General features: G+C 42.9%; 1 protein-coding gene across 2 annotated transcripts; it reads left to right on the top strand.

Annotated features, from left to right (window-relative positions):
* Nucleotides 1–178: 178 nt before the first annotated feature.
* Nucleotides 179–21,431, top strand: LOC140735261 (inactive serine/threonine-protein kinase 19-like). Of its 2 annotated transcripts, none has more exons than XM_073060114.1 (7): nt 179–316; nt 4,294–4,410; nt 6,468–6,613; nt 11,260–11,495; nt 16,362–16,459; nt 19,068–19,215; nt 21,057–21,431. In XM_073060114.1, the coding sequence occupies exons 2-7, from the start codon at nt 4,296–4,298 to the stop codon at nt 21,100–21,102; spliced, it is 789 nt and encodes a 262-aa protein (XP_072916215.1). In that variant the 5' UTR covers nt 179–316; nt 4,294–4,295; the 3' UTR covers nt 21,103–21,431. The 2 variants fall into 2 exon arrangements, with proteins under 2 accessions (XP_072916215.1, XP_072916216.1); XM_073060115.1 differs by having other exon boundaries at nt 196–215.
* Nucleotides 21,432–22,903: the final 1,472 nt, after the last annotated feature.

The following is a 22,903-nucleotide window of genomic DNA, read 5'->3' as shown; positions in this document are numbered from 1 at the left end:
GTTGTGGATTCTATTAAAGTTACAAAGTATTAAAATGTAAACTTGTAAATAAGCTGCCTGTATAGTGAATGTAGTTTATATTTATGTTTTTGTTTGTCGCTCCTGGAACCTATTTCCCCCCAGTCTGAGCGTCGGACACGACGGAACTATTTAACGACGCTCACCTGACGTCATCCAGACGCGCCGCAGGCTAGGTGGCAGATGAGAGTGCAGAGGGTGCGGTAAGCGGTGGAGGGTAAATTCTGTGTCAACAACATCCGGTGCGTTGGGCGGAGGCCACTCGGCCCCTCCAACATCTGTTTCGTCAATTCTTGAGGTAATTGTGGTTTTTCTTGACCCTTCACTAGGCCAATGTTTCAATATATGCACTTCAAACATTGTCTTTTTTTACTTCCACTGTCCTTTGAGGAAGTGAGATCCAAAACTACGTACCCGGAGGCAGTGGACGAGGCAGGTACATTAACAGCTCGACTGGTACACGGATGGGAAGAGTTTAGAAAGTTACGGGCAAAACTTGGGCAAGTGGGTTTATTGGGATGAGCGCTGCTGGAGAACTCAGCAGCCCGGGCAGCATCTATGGAAAAGAGTAAACAGTCGACATTTCGGGCTGAGAACCTTCAGCTGGACTTAAATAAGAAATGAGGAGTTAGAACAAGAATGTGGGTGAAGGAGAGGAAATAGTACGAGGTGGTAGGAGGTAGGTGAAACCGGGAAGCGGGTGAAGTACAGAGCTGGGATGTTGATAGGTGAAAACTATGAAGGACTGGAGAAGGGGGAATCTGATAGGAGAGGACAGAAGGCCATGGAGGAAAATGAAGGGGGAGGAGTACCAGAGGGATATGGTGGTCCAGTAAGGAGATGAAGTGAGGGAGGAAAATGAGAATGGTGAAGGGGGGGGGGGGCATTACTGGAATGTTGAAAAACTGATGCTCATGCCATCAAGTTGGAGGCTACTCAGGTGGAATATAAGATGTTGCTCTTTCAACCTGAGTGTGGTTTCATCGCAACAATAGGGGAGGCCATGGACTGGCATGTTGGAATGGGAAGTAGGTGGCAACCAGGAAATCCCACTTTTTCTGGCGGACAGAGTGTAGTTGCTTGGCGAAGCAGTCTTCCAATCTACCAATATATAGGAGACCACACTGGGGGCACCGGATACAGTAGTGTCACCTCACCTGGACGGGGTCCTGAGTAGTAGTGTGGCAGGAGGGAGGGATGAATGGACAAGAGAGTCACATAGGGACTATTCCCTCTGGAAAGTGGGGGGGGGGGGAGGGATAGATGCGCTTGGTGGTGGGATTCCGTTGCAGAAGGCAGAAGTTTCGGTAGGGGCTGTGTTGATGGTGGAGGAAGTCTTTGAAGAAGAATGAAAAGCCTCATCCTGAGAGCAGATCCGGCAGAATGGGAGGAATTGAGAGAAGGAGAAGGAAATTTTACAAGTGACAGGGTGGGAAGAGATATTATCCAGGTAGCTTTGAGAATCTGTGGGTTTGTAAGAGATATTGATAGATAAACTGTCTCCAGAGATAGAGACAGAGAGTTCGAGAATTTGCCAGTTGGTAAATTCACCCTAGTGTGTGGGCAAGGGATAGAATTGATGAGAAAGGAATTAGTGTAAATTCAGATTCATTTATGTGTCGTGTGTACATGGAAACATAACAGTACAACATGTCATTTGCATTAACAATACAACGCAAGGATGGCTCCAAGTGCCACAATAGCAGTTAGCATATCACCATTATAGCTCGTGGTGTTCCTGAATTCAATTCCTGCCACTGGCTGTGCGTTCGTGTGGGTTTCCTCCCACAGTCCAAAGGCGTAGAGTTCAGTGGGTTAATAGGTCCTTGTAATTGTCGCATGATTAGGCTAGGGTTAAACTGGTGGGTAGCTGGGTAGTGTGGCTCATTGACTGAAGAATCTGTCCTGGGCTGTATCTCCAAATTAAATAAATAAAAATAAAATTTAATGTATCACAGTTTATACAGAAGTAAATTATGAAAGCAACAAATTAATAAACAGGCCCAAAGGGGAACTAAAGCTGAGCAGAATGATTCGGTGGTGACCTTTTGAAATCCAGTTTGATTAAACAAAAGTCCTTGATTACATAATTGTCATTCTAATTCTCCATTTCCTAATTCCATCAATTTACAGCACGATTAATTTATGGGATGTGGGTCCCTGAACGGCACAAGTACATTAATTGAATGAGGAGTGAACACCTTTTGGTATTCAGAGATATAAATATGTAACAAGTTATAATGTATTACACCTCTCCCAACTTGTGTGAAATACAATAAAACACATCAGTGTATTTCTACAGTGAGAGCTGCTCGGCTGCTGAGTATTTCCAGATGATGGCAATGGGAACTCCAGCAACATCTAATTCAGTAAAACATCCCAAAGCTTTTCACAGGAGTGTCAGCAAGCAAGTTCAAAACCAAAATTCTTCAAGCAATATTATCACCAAACAACGTCTTGGTCACATACACACAGTGGTCACCATTTTAGCTACCTCCTGTATCTAATGAAGTGGCCACTGAGTGTATGTTCATGGTCTTCTGCTGCTGTAGCCCAAACGTCAACATGTTGTGTGTTCAGAGATGCTCTTTTGCACGCTATTGTTGTAACATGTGCGTACTTGAGTTACTGTCGCCTTCCTGTCAGCTCGAACCGGTCTGGACATTCTCCTCTGACCTCTCATCAACAAGGCAATTTCACCCCAAGAACTACCACTCACTGGATGTTTTTTTTTGTGTTTTGCACTATTTTCTGTAAACTCTAGAGGGTGTTGTGTGAAAATGCCAGGAGATCAGAAGTTTCTGAGAAATTCCAACAATTCTGTCTGCCACAAACAATCTTTCCATAGTCAAAGTCACTTAGATCTAACTAACACACACACACACACACTCCCCCCCCCCCCCCACCCCCCCCAGTCTCCAGTGGTCTCATGGAGAGTCAGATATCAGGCCTGACTTCTCCGGTTGGCTTGCAGATCCAGAGCTTTGGCCAACAGCCCCCAACTCCCAAACTTACTGACTTTGGTGTTTAATCTTCAGTATTGACCCGAGGACTTGCCATCATGGGACTCAATCTCTGGACTCGCTGACCTGAGGTGGGGGCAGGGGTCACAAGCCCTCATCCTTGCTGGTCTTCATCCACAGCAGGAGTTTCCAACCTTTTTTTATGCCATGGACAGATGCCATTAAGCAAGGGGTTGGGAACCCCTGATCCCCAGTGTAAATGTTGGTTTGATGGTCAGCAGGTGCTCGGTGGGCCAAAGGGCATTTTCTTTGTTTAACACTCTTACTATTATTGACAGTGACTATTCTGACGTTACAAATGCATGCTTCTAACTCCTGTTTGGTTATATCAGATAGTATGTGTATTATTGCCATTAACACAACATGATACAGTGGATCCTGGTCATTTGGGACACATTGGGACCACTGCAGTTTGACTCAATTAAACAGCTGTCCCCAAATAGCTGAAGTTTCATGGAAATAGTTGAAAGGGTATAAAAAAAGACAAATTACTGTTTAACTGAGTAACAAATTATGTTTTTAAATGAAATACAGAACAAATTAGAACATTACCAATAGTACTACAGTACTATAAAACTGTGTATTAGTTTCTAATAGTTATTGATGGAGGAATTCATCCAGTGTATGTGGCAGTATTCTTTTGATTCACTGTAAATTAACAAATAAGTTCAGACACTTTCGCAGACAATGGACTACTTTCATGTAATGTCTTCAACAATTGCATCCTCCAAATGTATATCTTCAAATTCTTCATAGTCCCTAACTTGTTGAAGTAGTGAAATTGTTTCATTTTCACTTCCGGCTGTTTCTGGCATCTCCAGGCCTGAATGCTTGAAACCGCAGTGAGCAAAACTGTTCTGAATTGTCTGGCTGTTTATTTCACGCCAACTATCAGTGATAAAATAATCACTACTTTTTGAACACAAAGACATGAATTTGACGCGATTTTAAAAACTTTGCTCTAAGCACGATATAGTGTCTAACAGCCAAACAAGTGACTGGCACTAGTTAGAAGCTATTCGGCAACAGTCTCTTGTCCCAGTTAAGCAACATAGTGTCCCAAATAAATGAAGGGATTTCCAGCTATTTTCTCAATTAGTCTTTATTCTTTGAGTTGTCTCAAATAAGCGACTGTCCAAAGTCACCAAGATGGCCCATTTAACCAGATTCCGCTGTACTGTGCCTTGAAGCAGCTCTGGATACGGTAACTGACAATGTGGTGTGCATGCTGACATTTGTTTTTCGCTTACAGCTATGAACCGCAAGAGAAACCTGATTCCAGACATCTTCCGGCAGGTTAAGAGGCGTAAATTAGAGACTGCAGATGGATTTAATTCATTGGATAAGAACAAAACGGACGAGTATGAAGGTAATCATGTTGAGATGAAAAACCTTAATGTTTTAATTTCACCTTTTGGCCAAGGTCTACTGAGTTCAGAATTATTATCACTAACATACGATGTGAAATTTGTTGTTTTGTGACAGTAGTCCAGTGCGAAGACAGAAACATCAGGTTTCATGTCACTGGCATACGTTGTGAAATTTGTCATCATGCGGCAGTAATACAGTGCATAGATTATAATAAAAACTAAGGTATTTAAAAAAATTAAATTAAGTGAGTGGTGCAAAAACAGAGCCAACTGGAAAAGGTAGTGAAGTAGTGTATGTGGGTTCATTGTTTTGTGACAGCAATGCATAATTAAAAAAAAACTAAATTACAATAAGTATTAACATTTAATTATATGCATTGCAAAACAAAGGGAAAACAGTGAGGTGGTGTATGTGGGCTCATTGTCTGTTCAGAAATCAGATGCTGGAGGGCAAGAAGCTGTTCCTAAATATTCTTCACACTCTTGTACCAACTCCATGATGGTAGCAATGAGCAGGGGGCATGTACTGAGTGATGGAGGTCCTTAACGATGGATGCCGCCTTTTTGAGGCATCACCTTTAGAAGATGTCCTCTGATGGGAGGTGGTGTTACTGCAAATTAAAACTAAACACAGCAAATGAAGGAATAAGGAGGTCATCTTCACTGACCATTCAGAAATCTGATAGAAAGGGGAAAAGAGCTGTTTCTGAACCCTTGTCTGTGAGTGGAGTAGAGAGAATTTTTCCAGTAGTGGGTGAATATAGGAACAGAGGGCCCAGCCTCAGACTACAAGGATGTCCCTTTAAATACAGAGGTTCCCAACCTGGGGTCCACAGACCCCTTGGTTAACGATGGGGTCCATGGCATAAAAATGGTTGGGGACCCCTGCTTTAGGACATGTGATGGCTGCGGAGGTCAAGTCATTGGGTATATTTAAAGTGGAAGTTTCTGCAATTTTCTCCAGGCCCCAGAACTCCTACAAAATTGGCAGCTTGATAATCCCTATAACCAGGTAGGGTAAGGTAGAGGTCCACTATCAAGGGTCCTGAATCAAATCCCGTGGCTCAGATTACCAATTTTAAATTTGGGATGTTAAGTAGATTTGGAATTTTAAAAAAATCTAATCTCAGTGATAAGTTGATGGCTCCGGGCCTGTATTTTCTGGAGTTTAACATTGAAACCAATCGAATATTGAAAGGTCTAGATAGAGTGGATGTGGAGAGGTTGTTACCTATGGTGGGGGAGTCTAGGACCACAGTAGCCTCAAAATAGAGGGACATCCCTTTAGAACAGAGATGAGGAGGAATTAGTCAGATGGTAGTGAATCTGTAGAATTCATTAACACTGACAGCTGTAGAGGCCAAGTCACTGGGTATATTTAAAGTGGAGGTTGACAGGTTCTTGTTTAGTCAGGACATCGTGTTACAGGGAGAAGGCAGGAGTTTGCAGTTGGGAGGGATAATAAATCAGCCACGATGGATCGGCAGAGCAGAATGGATGGGCTGAATGGCCTTAAGGCGATGTAATAATCACGAAACACCTGGATCTTGGTGTCAAAGCTGATAGTTCTGCCTTGTCCACTCTGGTCTGTAAGTGACTGCATACTTACTCGTGTAACACTTCAGCTCAGGGTCAGTTAGGATGGGCAATTAGTGTTGGAATTCTCAGGAATGTACACGGTCAGGATCGTGTAATAAAATGTGCTGTGTCAGCAAGGGTTGTGCTGGGAGTAGCCCGCAGTATTGCCACGCATCCAGCACCAACATAGCTTGCTCACAGATTACTAAACGTTACTAATCGGTAAATGTTTGTGGAATGTGGGAGGAATCCAGAACACCTGGAGGAAATGCACAAGATTATGAGGAGAGCGCACAAACTCCTTACAGGACAGGGCAGGAATTGAACCCAGGTAGCTGGCACTATAATCACCCTAATCTAGCCACTACTCTACGGTGCCACCATGCTCTACTGTATCATGGTAGAAGTTTTATATCTTCTGTCTTTTTGTAAATGACCAAATAAAGAGAGGCTTTTTTTTGTCTTTGCGATTTCACAGATGTGCCAAATGACACAAAATCTGCATTGATTTTTCTGGCATCCTTGTTTCCTCGCAAGTTATTCGATGATTCCCTTCCACCCATTGTCCTGAAGCATCAGCTTTACAGCATTGTTAAAGACAAAACTTCAGTCGATCGTCAGCTGGTAAGTCAGCATGTCATCTCAAACTTTGATAAACTTCTATAGATGTGTAGTGGAGAGTATACTATCTGGTTGCATCATCTTCGGTTCTCCATCGGAATCCGATGACAATGTCCACTCCTTTAACGGTGAGATCTTTGATGACTATACAGTCCTATCCTGGACCCACAAGCTCTATTGCAGGTGGGATATGTATATGTGGTCATGGTGGTAGTGATAGCAACCATGGCTGCATTTCTCCTGGCTCTCTTCTGCTGTCTTCTGGTTGTTCTTTCCATCTCCAGAATACGAACCCTGTCACAGCTGTCACCAAGTGTTACAGTGAGCAGCAACATCCTCCAGGTCCTCAGGTCTGATCTTGCACTTCCTTAAAGCATTCTTCATCTGATCCTTATAGCGCCTCTTCGGCCCTCCAGCTGAGTGTCGACCATGATGTAGCTGCTGTATAATACTCTGTGGGGTAGCCAACATGGGGGCATCCTTATCACATGCCCCAGCCACTGCAGCTGACACTGGGTGATCATGGCCTCAATACTTCTGCAGTTGGTCTTTACAAGTATTACAAGTCTCCTGATGTTAAAGAGGTTGCCATCTAATCTGACGTCCACTGCCACACTGCTGCTATCCTCAATCTCGTTCTGGAGAAGCTTGGTAACACACAGAGGAAGATGTTAAAGAGCACTGGCGCTAGCACACACCCCTGCCTCGCCTCCGTGCATACAAGGAAGGGCTTGGACTTTTGTCCTCCTACGGTCACCTGAGCAGTCATCCCATCATGGAACTGGCAGAGGATGTTAACAAATTTATTGGGACAGCCAAACCTGAGGAGATCCCATAAGAGCTCTCTTTGCACAGTGTTGAATGCTTTGGAGAGGTCGACAAAGGCCATAAACAGGTCTTGATGTTACTCCCGGCAATTTTCCTGAAGCTGCTGGGCTGTGAAGATCATGTCGATCGTGCTCCTGTTCTTTCTAAATCCACACTGCGATTCAGGCAGCATTGACTCGGTGACGTAGCTGATGAGCCTCTGAAGCATCACCTTAGCCAGGACCTTTTCAGCAACAGAAAGGAGTGATATGCCCCTTCTATTGCTGCAGATAGCCTTGTTACCCTTGTTCTTATAAATGACAATGATGTTTTCATTTCTCCATTGCTGTGGGATGTTCTTATCAGTCCAGGCCTTGGTGATGTACTGGTAGAGGGTGCACATACCAGTATGTGCATGTACCCTCCGTTCTTCAGTAACTCGGCAGGGATATTGTCATTGCAAGGGGACTTGTTGTTCTTAAGGGAATGGATAGCTGATAGAACCTCCTGGAAGCTTGGTGGTAGACTAAGGTTGTGGATAAGAGAAAGTACAGGCAGTTCATCCAGGATGGTGGGGTCTTCGTCAGAATCCTGATTAAGCAGGTGTTAGAATGCTCAGCCCACCTCAGCAGAATGGTATTCTGATTCTTCAGAAGAGCTTGACCATCTGCTGTTTTCAGGGGAGTAACACATTGATTTATTGGGCCGTAGATGGTTTTAACAGCATTGTAAAAATTGTGTGTGGGTGGAATATTTGCTCCAGGGTGTGTGTGAAGCATCCAGTGTAGCAGTGCAGTAGTGCTTGTAGTTAGTGCACGTTGCATGCTGTATGCTCTCTGCTTGCATCATGGCCTGGTATGGAAACACCGATGCCCTTGAACAGCCCTCCCAAACTAGTGGATAAAGCCCTCCCCACTATTGAGTACATTTAAAAGGATCACTGACACAGGAAAGCAGTGTCCATCATCAGGGACCCCCACTACCCAGGCCATGCTCTCTTCTCACTGCTGCTGGAAGGAGGTACAGGAGCCTCAGGACTCACATCACCAGGTTCAGGAACAGTTATCACCCCTCAACCATGAGGCTGTTAAACCAGTGACGACGAGTCAGCTTACAGAGAGGAGGTGCAGTGGCTAACAGACTGGTGCAGAGCCGACAACCTGTCTCTGAATGTGAACAAAACAAAAGAGATGGTTGTTGACTTCAGGAGGGCACGGAGCAACCACTCCCCGCTGAACATTGCAGTTCCTCGGTAGAGATCGTTAAGAGAACCAAATTTCTTAGTGTTCACCTGGCGGAGAATCTCACCTGGTCCCTCAACACCAGCTCCATAGTGAAGAAAGCCCAGCAGCGTCTCTACTTTCTGTGAAGGCTGAGGAAAGTCCATCTCCCACCCCCCCCATCCTCTACACATTCTACAGGGGTTGTATTGAGAGCATCCTGAGCAGCTGCATCACTGCCTGGTTCGGAAATTGCACCATCTCAGATCGCAAGACCCTGCAGCGGATAGTGAGGTCAGCTGAGAAGATCATCGGGAACTCTCTTCCCGCCATCACGGACATTTATACCACACGCTGCATCCGCAAAGCAAACAGCATTATGAAAGATCCCACCACCTGTCATACAAACTCTTCTCCCTCCTGCCGTCTGGGAAAAGGCTCCGAAGCATTCGGGCTCTCACGACCAGACTATGTAATGGTTTCTTTCCTCGAACTATCAGATTCCTCAATACCCAGAGCCTGGACTGACACCTTACTGCCCTATTGTCTTGTTTATTATTTATTGTAATGCCTGCACTGTTTTGTGCACTTTATGCAGTCCTGGGTGGGTCTGTAGTCTAGTGTAGTTTTTTTCTGTGTTTTTTACGTAGTTCAGTCTAGTTTTTGTCATGTAACATCATGATCCTGAAAAAGTCTCGTTTTTACTATGCACTGTACCAGCAGTTATGCTCAAAATCACAATAAAAGTGACTTGACTTGACAGTGGGGATAAGTTTTCTCAACTTCACTCGCCCCATCACTGAACTGTTCCCACAACCTCTGGACTTGCTTTCAAGGACTCTTCGTCTCATGTTCTTGATGTTTATTGCTTATTTATTTATTAATATATTTTTTCAGTTTGTTTTGTTTTACACATTGGTTGTCTGTCTCTGTTGTGTGTGGTTTTTCATTGAGTCCAGTGTGTTTCTTTGTATTTATTGTGAATGCTCACAAGAAAACAAATTTCAGATTTGTATATGATGTATTTTGATAATACATTTACTTTGAACTTTGAAGTGATGCCGTGGTGTGTGAAGGCATGTGACCATCTGGTCGATGACCAGTGCGTACGTGGAATGTATTTTCAAAGTTCAAAGTAAATTTATTATCAAAGTACGTATATGTCACCATATACAGTGCAACCGGAGTTTAATTTTCTTGCGGGCATTTACAAGAAAACTAAAGAAACACAATTGTGTGTATGAAAAGCCATACATAAATAAAGACAGACAAGCAACCAACGTGCAAAAGAAGACAATAAAAAATAAGTGGTTCAATGAATTACTTTAGCATCCAATAGAGTTCTGGATGTGTCTGCAGGCAGACAGTCCCTTGAAAACAGTGCCAGTTTATTCAGCCTCTGCTTGTAACTCAAGCACACCAGTCCCAGTAACATTGCCTTAGATCAATTCTTACTCCCTTCCCAGTTTAATTTTGTCCTCCAAGAGCGGGGAGACTGGAACTGTACAATTCCTCCCAATGTAGCCATATCAGCTGTAACATGATGTCCTATCTCCCAGCTCCTGTACTCAAAAGCATGGCCGAAAGCAAGCATTTCAGTGGCCTTCTTCACTCCCCTATCTACCTGTGTGTCATTTTCAAAGAACAATGTAGCTGCTCCCTAGTCAAAGGTCCATGTATTATCGCAGTATACAACTCTGAAGTTCTCCTTGAAACCAAGAAAGAAAAGAAAGGCAGCACGGTCATTGATCCTCTTCACAAAAGAAAACAAATGAAAACAGAACAAGATTTCCCCTCACGAAAAAAAATTGCCCCTTTTTATAACCTTCAAGAAAATAACATAACTTTTACCCCAGTGCTTTTCCATCCCCTAGAGATACTAGCTTGTACTTTCTTATCTCTCACAACCTTTGGCCAAGTCACCTCGCTAAGAAACAAACAAGAAGTCTATAAGGAGGAAAACATTCTTCACCAGTACCTCTTCTCAAGGATGTGTGTCTGTCCACATCTCCAGGATACACCCCAATCCAAGCTGACTCCATTTTGTCTTTCAAACTTCGATTTTGTGTTACAAATTTTAGCTTATTGGCCAAGACGATAAGATATAGGAGCATAATGAGGCCATTTGGCCCATTGAGTCTACTGTGCCATTTTATCACGGTTGATCCATTTCCCTCTCAGCCCCAATCTCCTGCCTTCTTCATGTATCCCTTCATGTCCTGACTCATCAAAAATCTGTAGCTAAAGAAATTACTCCTCATCTCCTTACGAAATAGGTGTCCCTCTGTTCTGAGGCTGTGTCCAAGACTCCCCCACCAAAGGAAACATTCTCTCCACATCCACTCCTGAGGTCTTTCAACATTCAATAGATCCCTCTTATTCTTCCAAATTCCAGTGAATGCAGGCCCTGAGCCATCAAACGATCTTCATATGACAAGCCTTGCAATCCCGGAATCATTTTTGTGAACCTCCTTTGAATCCTCTCCAAGGAGGAATGAAAATCTTTCTTATCACAGCCCTAAGTCTCTGACATATTAACAGAAGGTATCTGCTGTTGTTCCTGGGGTTGGTTTGTAAAATGGATGAAACGAGAGTCTTTATCTTCACTCTTTTGTTTGTCAGAATGAGATGAAGGAGCTGGGAGTTGTTCGAATTTTCCAGTTTGGATTTGACATGGATGTATTCGGCGTTGTTTTTAGTGAAGATTACAAAAGGAAAGTTCTGGCTGCCACGGCGATGAGAGATGCTGCAGCAACTGTGCAGAGGTTCCTGGAGACGGTGCTCAACTCGTGTGTCGACATGGGCTTCACCAAGGATCAAATGCTCAAGGAGTTTTCGTTTCGGGACCAAGACATTACGTGAGTGCCCTGCAGCCAGGCAGGATCAGAATCAGGTTTAATATCACTGGGATATGTCGTGAAATTTATTGTTTTGTGGCAGCAGTATAGTGCAATACATTAAAAAACTATAAATTACTATGAGAAGTACTGTATCTGTATATATAGAAAAAAATAAATTAAATAGTGCAAAAGAGAGCAAAAAGTAATAAGGTGGTGTTCATGGGTTCATTGTCCATTCAGAAATTTGATGGCAGAGGGGAAGAAACAATTCCTGAATCATTGAATGTGTGTCTTCAGGCTCCTGTATCACCTGTGATGGTAGCAATGAGAAGTCTTGGGTGATGGAGGTGGTTAATGATGGTAGCTGCCTTTTTGAGGTATCACCTTTTGAAGATGTCCTCAATGTTGGAGAAGCTAGTGTCCGTGATAGAGTTAGCTAAGTTTGCAACCCTCTGTAGTTGTTTCTGATCCTGTACTGTGGCCCCTCCGTACCAGATGGTGACGCAACTGATCAGAATTCTCTCCACGGTGTATCTGTAGAAAGTTGCTGGAGTCTTTGGTGGCATACCAAACCTCCTCAAACCCTAATGAAATATAGCCACTGTCGTGCCTTCTTTGTAATTGCATCAATATGTTGGGCCCAGGATAGATCCTCAGGGATGTTGACACCCAGGGGCTTGAAACTGCTCACCTGCCCATTGCTGATCCCTCGGTGAGGACTGGTGTGTGTTCCCTTCGTGAAGTCCACACTCGGATCCTTGGTCTTACTACATTGACAAGGTGTTTGTTGCGGCAGAGCCATCCAAACCTGCTTCGCCGTTCAATCAGTGGACAAGGTCACTTCATGGATCAAGGGGATCAACTTTATTCAATATTTACACTTGCACACATCAGAAATTTGCCGTGGTGACATGCAACAAAAATGACAAAATTCAACCATTATGAACCATTACATCCCTCCCATCTGTACAACAATTTCTTTGACCCTCCCCACCATCAGGCAGGAGGTACCGTAGCACTGAGATGAGAACTGTTAGGATGGGAAACAGCTTCCTCCCCCCCGGCCGTAAGACTACTGAACTCCCTGTCACCACCCAGCTCTCATCCTGTATGAAGCACCAATAGCGGTATGCAGTTTATTTTTTAACTTGTGCCATAAATGCCCCTTATTTAGGAAGAGGGGAACATCTGGTCAAGATGGTGCCTGCATACAACATCTTCGGTCAACACCTTCTGGATAAATCACGAAATCATATATTTCACTTTTTTAATGTCTTTTACATTTGTTTGGGGTTATACATCTATACAGTCAAATGACAATGAACTTGAACTTAAACTTAAATAAAAACCTAAGAGAGGTTCTTATCTAATAAAGTATGTTCAGGCGTTACAGAGGGTCCAGGGAAGATTCACATGAATGATCCCGGGAACGAAAGGGTTAATGTACGAGGAGTGTTTGACAGCTCTGAGTCTCTACTCACTGGAGTTTAGAAGAATGAGAGGGGATCTCATTGAAACCTGTCGAATATTGAAAGGCCTAGATAGAGTGGACGTGGCGAGAGTGAGAGTCTTGAACCAGAGGGCACAGCCTCAGAATACAAGCAGGTTCTTTTAGAACGGAGATGAGGAGGCATTTCTTTAGCCAGAGTTTGGTGAGACTGTGGAATTTATTGGCACAGACAACTGTGGACGCCAAGTTATTGGGTATATTTAAAGCAGAGGTTGATAGGTACTTAATTAGTAAGTCAGTAGGGAGAAGACAGGAGAATGGGGTTGAGAGGGATAATAATCAGCCATGATGGAATGGTGGAGCTGGTTCAATGGGCCGAATGGCCTAATTGTGCTCCAATGTCTTATGGTCTTATAATTTAGAGGTTAAAGTGCAAATATGGAATAAAATGTGCATAAATATTGGCGTTTATTTACAATACAAGCAGCATTATAAAAACTGTTTTAAAGTGTTTATAGTTCACTGAGGTAATAGAGTGGGCTGGAGGCTGCTAATGATTGTTCAGATTAATGGCCGTGGGTAAGAGGTTTTTAAAATGGAGCATTATTGCAGGAAAGCAGCATCCATCATCAAGGATCCCCACCACCCAGGCCATGGTCTGCTTTCGCTGCTGCCATCAGGGATGAGGTCCAGGAGCCCGAGGACTCACTCCTCCAGGTTCTGGAACAGTTACTACCCCTCAACCATCAGACTCTTGAACCAGAGAGGGTAACTTCACACAACTTCATTCACCCCAACACTGAACGGTTCCCACAACCCGTGTCTTTGCTTTGAAGGACTCTTCACTTCATGTTCTTGATATTTATTGCGGATCTATATATTTATAACTATTATTTTGTTTTTTTTTTCATTTTGTATTTGCAGTTTGTTACCTCTTGTGCATTGTTTGTTTGTCCATCTTGTTCAAAGTACGTTTATTATCAAAGTATGTGTACATTATACAACCTTGAGATTCGTCTCCTAACAGGCAGCCACAGAAAGAAGCCCTTAAAGCAAACCCTATATATATATATATATATAAATGGAGGACTGTCTAACAACTAAGGTGCAGAGAATAAAAACTACATCCTGTCCATAATAATATAAAAGAATAAACTAACCCATAAAGAAGACTGTCGAACACCCAATGTACAATAAAAAGAAAGCATCATGCAAAAAGTAACTGCAAGCAAATAGTGTTTCTGAACTGAAATCTGTAAAGAAGCCCCATAGTTCAGCGCAAAGCCGTGTAGCGGTGATCGGAACCGGCCTTGGGCCTCGACATCCTGACCTTTTCAATCTGGCCCGGCATCATCCCTCCATCCAAACAATGGGTTCTGCCGCTTCGAGTAGCGTTTGGAAGCTGTGTGTGGTTTTTCATTGAGTCAGTTGTGTTTCTTTGCATTTACTATGAATGCCCACAAGAGAATGAACCTCAGGTTTGTATGTGGTGACGTATATGTACTTACTGAGGACCTGGAGGATGTTGCTCCTGACCGTAACACTTGGCGACAGCTGTGACAGGGTTTGTACTCTGGAGATGGAAAGAACAACCGGAAGACAGCAGAAGAGAGCCAGGAGAAATACAGCCATGGTTGCCATCACTACCACCAACACCACATATACATATCCCACCTGCAACAGAGTTTGTGGGTCCAGGATAGGACAGTATAGTCATCAAAGATCATACTGTTAAAGGAGTGGACGTCGTCATCGGATTCCGATGGACAACCGAAGAAGAAGATATGTACTAAGATAATAAATTTACTTGGAATTTTGAACTTTACTCCGTAATAAGGTTTTATTCAGAAAAGTTTGAATGGGTAGGAATGGACAGGCGGGCTCTGTCGTGGGCAAAGTACTGGAGAGTTTAACATCGGTAGCTGAGCGAAGGTCGCTGAGTAGGCTACGGTCAATTATGGAAAACTCTGAACATGCTCTACATAGCACCATCCAGAGACAGAGAAGCAGTTTCAGCGACAGGTTACTATCGATGCAATGCTCCTCAGACAGGATGAAGAGGTCAATACTCCCCAATGCCATTAGGCTTTACAATTCAACCGCCAGGACTTAAGAACTTTTTAAAAGCTATTATTAATGCTTTTTGAGATAGTGATTTAGATGCATATCATATTTTTTTTACTGAGAAGTATTGTATGTTATTAATTTTGCTACAACAAGTGTATGGGACATTGGAAAAAAAGTTGAATTTCCCCATGGGGATGAATAAAGTATCTATCTATCTATCTATCTATCTAATGGAAAGGAAAAATAGACATGGAGAGTAATTGCTGGAACTTCAAGGAATCGATGGACATGCTGTCAGGGTGGAGACTACCCAGAGGGAATATGAAGTGTTAAGCAACACACAAAATGCTGGAGAAACTCAGGTAGCAGCTATGGAAGGGAATAAACAGTCAACTTCGCTTAATAATTCTTTGACTCACAAAGTTCAAAGTACTTTCAAAGTAAAACAATTATCAAAGTATGTACTGTATATGTTCCTGTATACTACCTTGAAATTCAGGAAAATAAAAAAAAGAAAATCTGTAAATTTAAAAAATGACAGACAACTAATATGCAAAAGACAAATCATGCAGATAATAAAAAATAACACTGAGTTGTAGAGTCTTTAGTAGTGAGTCTGTGGCTGTATAATCAGTTCATTGTTGTGGTGAGTGAAATTATCCATGCCGGTTCAGAGCCTGATGGTTGTAGGGTAATAACTGTTCATGAACCTGCTAGTGTGGGGATCCTTGATGATGGATGCTACTTTCTTTTGGCAGTGTTCCATGTAGATGTGATCAGTGGTGGGGAGGGTTTTGCCTGTGATGGACTGGGCTGTATCCACCACTTTCTGTAGACGTTTCCATCAATGTTTCTGTACCAGGCTGTAATGCAGCCAGCTGGGATTCTCTCCACTGTCATCCATAAAAGTTTATTAAAGTTTTAGATGACATGTCGAATCTTTGCAAAGTTCTATGAAAAGAAATGTATGTCAGTCGAACTGGCTGTAGTTCCCCTTTTACACTTTCCCTTCCTTTGGCATTCTGTAAATTGAGGATGAAGAGATCAATACTCCCCAATGCCATTCGGCTTTACAATTCAACCGCCAGGAGTAAGATATGTTAAAGTGCCGGGGTTAGGACTCAATGTATTTAAGTAAACTACTTAAGAACTTTTTAAAAGCTATTATTAATGCTTTTTGAGAGGGTGATTTTAGATGCATATCATATTTTTTACTGAGTTAAGTATTGTATGTAATTAGTTTTGCTACAATAAGTGTATGGGACATTGGAAAAAATGTTGAATTTCCCCATGGGGATGAATAAAGTATCTATCTATCTATCTATCTGATTGCTTCCACTTTCTGACTGTTCTGGTTCTTCTCACAGGCAGCTGGTGAATGCTGGAGTGCTGACAGTGCGTGACGTGGGAAGCTGGTGGCTTGCTATTCCAGGCGCTGGCCGATTTGTAAAGTATTTTGTGAAAGGTACTATTGATTGTAGCATGCTTGGTGAAAGAGCCCTTCGGACTCCGTTGGAAGGGTGCTGCCAACTTTGTGGCTGTTTAAAATTAAAGTGCCTAGAATATTGTGACGTGGCTGTGCATTGGACAGTTGTGAGTTTAAGCGCCACTCCAGCTCTCAGCTTCCAGTGCAGGGCAGAGGGATCAGATGTTGATTCAGATTAATTTATTTATCACATGTACATTGAAACTTAGTGTGAAGAGGATTTCTCTTTTCCTGTGCACATGTATGTAGGCACCAAGGACACATGAAGTCAAGTTTATTGTCATTTAACTATATACACATGTACCGTCAAACAAGACAATGTTTCTCCAGACCAGGGTGTAAAGCACAGTAGTACTCATAACACACAGTAACTTAAGGGAAGTAAGGATAAAATCTGCAGATGAATTACATTTAAAAAAAACATTTTACAACATTGAATGACAGTGGATTTAATTTGGCTTCTTTGAACTGATCAATAGAAAAGTGAAAGCAAATTTCTACAAATTGGTCTAAATTTATTACAATTATTAAACCTAAATAATTGATTGCACAAGTACACCCCCCCCCCCCCAAGTCTGTATTTAGTAGATGTAATTGCAGCCTTTGAGTCTGTATGGAAGGTCTCTTATCAGCATGGGTGTCATGAGTGAATAACCCTTTTCAAGTCCAGCCACAAATTCACAATTGGATTGAGGTTTGGATTCTGACTTGGCCACTCCACAACATTAACTTTGTTGTTTTAAGCCATTCCTGTGTAGATAGCTTTGGCTTTATGCTTGGGCTCATTGTCTTGCTGGAAAACAATTCAGTCACTTTTATTGCAGACTGCATCAGGTTTTCCTCCAGGGTTTTGCTGCATTCATTTTACCCTCCACCTTCACAAGCCTTCCAGGGCCTGCAGCAGTGAAGTAACCCCACAGCGTGATGCAGCCCCCCACCATGCTTCACGGTAGGGATGGTGTGTTTTTGATTATGTGCGGTGTTCGGCTTATGCTAAGCATAGTGTTAAGTATAATGGCTGAAAAGCTCAATTTTGGTTTCATCAGACCATAGAATCTTCTTCCAGCTGACTTCAGAGTTTTTTTTTAAACAGCGACTTTCTCGTCGCCACTCTCCCATAAACCTCGACTGCTGAAGCACCCAGGCAACAGTTGCTGTACACACAGCTTCTGAAGCTGGTAACTCCTCCAGAGCTGTCACATGGCTCTTGCTGGTCTCCCTCACTGGTCCGCTTCTTGCACGGCCTCTCAGTTTTTGAGGACGGCCTGTTCTAGGCAGATTTACAGCTGTGCCATTTTCTTTCCATTTTTTGATAATTGGCTTAACTGTACTCCAAGGGATATTCATTGACCTGGAAATTTTCTTGTATCCATCTCCTGACTTGTGCTTTTCAATAACTTTTTTGCGGAGATGCTTGGAGTGTTCTTTTGTCTTCCTGGTGTAGTTTTTGCCAGGATACTGACTCACCAGCAGTTGGACCTTCCAGATACAGGCGTATTTTTACTTCAATCGATTGAAACACCTTGACTGCGCACAGGTGATCTCCATTTACTAATTATGTGAGTTCTAAAACCAATTGGCTACACCAGTGATGAGTTAGTGTGTCTTATTAAAGGGGGTGAATACTTATGCAATCAATTATTTTGGTTTTTTTATTTGTAATTAACTTGGATCACTTTGTAGAGATCAGTTTTTACTTTGACATGAAAGAGTCTTTTTCTGTTGATCAGTGTAAAAAAAAAGCCAAATTAAATCCACTGTGATTCAATGTTGTAAAACAATAAAAAATAAAACATGAAAAATTCCAAGGAAGCTGAATTCTTTTTACAGGCAGTGTATATACAGAAAGGTGCTGGAAGAGGGCCAGTAGCATCATGAAGCATCTTACCCACTCTGCTCATGGACTGTTTTTCTACTGCCATCAGGGAGGAGGCTTCGTAGCATGCACACCAGGACCAAAAATAGTTACTTTCCACAGGCAGTCAGGCTGATCAACATTTCCACCTACTAACCCAGCCCTCCACACTCCCAACCACCACTACTTTTTTCATGACGTACAAAAAAGCTGGATGAACTCAGCAGGTCGGGCAGCATCCATTGAAGGAAGCAGTCAGGACGAAGGGTCTCGATCCGAAACGTTGACTCCTTTCAACGGATGCTGCCCGACCTGCTGAGTTCATCCAACTTGTTTGTACGTGTTGATTTGACCCCAGCATCTGCAGTGTGCTTTGTGTTCACTACTTTTTTCATTTCCTGTCAGTCACCTTGTGTACAGACACTTCTGTTCCTAGTGTCACTTTATGGACATATAATCAATCTATGTATATAAGATATCTTGTATATTTATATTTATTGTGGTTTTTATTACTATTGAGTCCTTTGTCTTGTGTTTTTTGTGCTACATTAGATCTGGAGAACCAATTATTTCATTCTTCTCTACACTTGTGTATGGAAATGACATTAAACAAGCTTGAAGTTTTGACGAGAAAGGGGAGGCGGGTGGGGGAACGGTAGACGGGCTGGGTTGTTCTAAACTGCAATTTGCTTTCCGGTTGTTAAAAGCAGAAACTTGGGTTGCACACCACAGGTCGGAAAACTGTTCTGGGGATGATTCGGAAATCAAAATACAACGAGGTGTTGCAGTCGGAACTGGAGACTCGGAAAGTAACGTCTGCTGTGAAGATGGGCATCCAGTATCATGTCCATGACATCGTTGGAGCAGAGTTGGTGAAATGGTAAAGAGTAACAGCAACTCTTTTGGTTAAATAATTTATTTATTTCGGTCCAGTGCCTGAATAGGCTCTCACGGACCAACGAGCTGCACCGCTCAACAACCCACCTAGGTAATCCCAGCCTAATCACAGGACAATTTCTAAAGACCAATTACTTACTAACCGGTGCATCTTTGAACTGTGGGAGGAAACTGTACAAAGTCCTTACAGCTAGTGGCAGGAATTGAACCCTGAGTAATGATGGCTGGCATTCCAGCGTGACTACTAACGGCCAGAAGATCTGAGCACTAGCCAGGTTCTTAATGTCATTAGCTATTTGGAGACATAGTACTACAGCACAGATTAACAGGCCCTTTGGCCCATCTAGTTTGTGCTGAACTGTTATTCTGCCCAATCAACTGTGATGAAAGAAGGGATGTCCATGTGATTGAGATCTTGGGAAATCAGAAAATGCGCTTATTCAAAATGAAGGATATGAATATGCGATTCGTATCTACAGGACTGTACCGTTCTTTAACATTATCTTCAAGGATCAGGTAAGTTCAGTAGCATCCTCGGTGTATATGTTGGTTGTCTGTTGTATCTGATGATGATGGGAAACCTGTGTGGGAAAGCTTTTAAAGTAGAAAAGCCACTGTACTGGGGCAGTTCTACTTTCTTGACTTTGGAAGCTCGGATCCAGTGGTCCAAGTATTTGTCAGAACAGGGGTTTTCCTCAGTTACAATGGATGACCATGACCCCTGTGCCTTGTCATGCCTTTCACTCTCCACAGAGTGTTGCAGAACTGCCTTCCTGGCTGTTGGATCTCAACTGCCAAGTTCTCCTGGAGCTGACTTCACATGCTAGGACACGTCCCTATCACATGGGGGTATGAGGCCTCCAGCTATCATCACCTGTCAAAGTGGTGTACTGGGACGTGGCCACTGCCACATGCAAACAGCTACTTGGAACCATAGGAGAGAGCTGAGTGTCCAGTGGAGACCAAAGATGAATGAGCTGCCCCAGAATGGACACAAAAAAGCACCTTCACCAGAGGTATTACCCCTCCCTGGACACTCCATATACCCCGGTGAATATACGCTACAATTTTCATATTACTGTTGTTAATTGCAGAGAAAACTTTATGTTGGTCATTGCTTGGGCCTTTACTCTGAAATAGTTTCAATTTTTCAATAGAAAAATACTGTATCTGTTGGGACTTTATTCCCTAGAGCATTGGAGAATGAGGGGAGATTTGATAGAGCTATACAAAATTATGAGGGATATAGAAGGGTAAATGTAAGCAGGGATTTTCTACTGAGGTTTGGTGAGACTAGAACTAGAGGTCATCAGTTAAGGGTGAAAGGTGAAATATTTAAGGGGAATCTGAGGGGCAACTTCTTTACTCAGGGTGATGAGGGTGTGGAATGAGCTGCCAACGGAAGTGATGGGCATGGGCTCCGTTGCAATGTTAAAGAGAGGCTGGGGTAAGTACAATAATGGGAGGAGTTTGGAGGGCAATGGGCCGGGTATGGGTCAATGGAACTAGGCAGAATAGAAGTTTGGCAGGGATTAGATGGGCCAAAGGGCCAGTTTCTGTGCTGTAGCACTCTATAGCTCTGAGGGAATTGGGAATAGGATGAAAATTGGAACTGAAGCCAAAATTCCACCATTTTCTATCACATTGAAAGCTAGAGCTGACCAGAGGGCGTACAAGGCTGGCTTCTGTTATTGTGACATATTACCCTTTCTTCAGAGCTCTAAAAAATCGTTTCTGTTTTCCAAATCTTCAGCCACTGACACATGACGAATGCTCAGTTTCTACCTCTTTGTAGCTCAACTGTATATTTAATTCTGTTAATAGCATCCCTACGAGCAGCGGAACTTTACTGCGCCTGAACAGCACCTGACCAACGCCAAACCCACAATTTGACAAGATGAGGGACAGATGCACCAGGCAAGGATATAACGAATCCCTGCAGAAGGGCGGGCAAACGGGCAGCGCAGTGGAAAGAAAGGGTGCTGACATCAAATGTCAAAAGAAGGACTTGTTAAAATGACTGAAGGAGGAACTGTGTATTATGGTCTTTAATTAATTGCCAAGTCTGTGAAACCAGAATAATATATATTTATATAAAATGTGTATAGTTTCCATTTAAAGTTTCATTGGTAATTAAGTCACTGAATTTTCCTTTTTGATGCATCAAATTGACTGCAATAAATGGTGAATGAATCAGAATCAGCTTTAATATCACTGGCGTGTGTCCTGAAATGTGTCAGCTTTGCAGTTGCAGTAGCAGTACAATGCAATACATAAGATCATAAAATATAGGAGCAGAAGTGGGCCATTTGGCCCATCGAGTCTGCTCTGCCATTCAATCATGGGCTGATCCAATTCTTCCAGTCATCCCCACTCCACTGGCTCCTCCCCATATCCTTTGATGCCCTGGCTAATCAAGAACCTATCTATCTCTGCCTTAAATGTACCCAATGACTTGGCCTCCACAGCCACTCATGGCAACAAATTCCACAGATTTACCACCCTCTGACTAAAGTTAATTTTTCCGCATCTGTGTTCTAAATGGATGTCCTTCAATCCTGAAGTCGTGCCCTCTTGTCCTAGACTCCCTGACCATGGGAAATAACTTTGCCATATCTAATCTGTTCAGGCCTTTTAACATTTGGAATGTTTCTAAGATCCCCCCTCATTCTCCTGAACTCCAGGGAATACAGCCCAAGAGCTGCCAGATGTTCCTCATACGGTAACCCTTTCATTCCTGGAATCATTCTCGTGAATCTTCTCTGAACTCTTTCCAATGTCAGTATATCCTTTCTAAAATAAGGAGCCCAAAACTGCACACAATACTCCAAGTGTGGTCTCATGAGTGCCTTATTATAGAGCCTCAATATTACATCCCTGTTCTAATATTCTCTACCTCTATAAATGAGTGCCAACATTGTATTTGCCTTTTTCACAACTGACTCAACCTGGTGGTTAACCTTTAGATTATCCTGCACAAGAACTCCCAAGTCCCTTTGCATCTCTGCATTTTGAATTCTCTCCCCATCTAAATAATACTCTGCCTGTTTATTTCTTCCACCAAAGTGCATGACCATACACTTTCCAACATTATATTTTATTTGACACTTCTTTGCCCATTCCCCTAAACTATCTAAGTCTCTCTGCAGGCTCTCTGTTTCCTCAACACTACTCGCTCCTCCACCTATCTTTGTATCATCGGCAAATTTAGCCACAAATTCATTAATCCCATAGCTCAAATCATTGACATACATCGTAAAAAGCAGTGATCCCAACACCGACCCCTGTGGAACTCCACTGGTAACCGGCAGCCAGCCAGAATAGGATCCCTTTATTCCCACTCTGTTTTCTGCTGATCAGCCAATGCTCCACCCATGCTAGTAACTCCCCTGTAATTCCATGGGCTCTTGTTAAGCAGCCTCATTTATTATAATGGTTCAAGTTTACTGTCATTCAACCATATACATGTATACAGCTAAGTGAAACAACCTTCCTCAGGGTGCATGATGCAAAACACATAAATCACCTTCAGGTTCCTCAAAGTTGTCATAGCCAGGGGAGGGGGGGGGGGGGGGTAGTGGAGATAAACGCCTACTACATATTAAATGCTCCCAATGGCGTGTATCTCTGACAACCAAGTCCAGTTCCTGGCCTTCACATGTGGCTTAGCT

This window comes from Hemitrygon akajei, chromosome 11 (genome assembly GCF_048418815.1).
Source record: "Hemitrygon akajei chromosome 11, sHemAka1.3, whole genome shotgun sequence".
Classification (NCBI taxonomy): Eukaryota; Metazoa; Chordata; class Chondrichthyes; order Myliobatiformes; family Dasyatidae; genus Hemitrygon; species Hemitrygon akajei.
Note: the sequence above shows the minus strand (reverse complement) of the source record. Positions and strands in the feature narration are given on the sequence as shown.

Coding starts and splice junctions, on each gene's coding strand:
- LOC140735261 (XM_073060114.1), top strand. CDS start 4,296: ATGAACCGCAAGAGAAACCTGATTCCAGACATCTTCCGGCAGGTTAAG. Junction 16,460..19,067: donor TGTAAAGTATTTTGTGAAAG/GTACTATTGATT, acceptor TGCACACCACAG/GTCGGAAAACTGTTCTGGGG. Junction 19,216..21,056: donor GGAGCAGAGTTGGTGAAATG/GTAAAGAGTAAC, acceptor TTCTGTTAATAG/CATCCCTACGAGCAGCGGAA.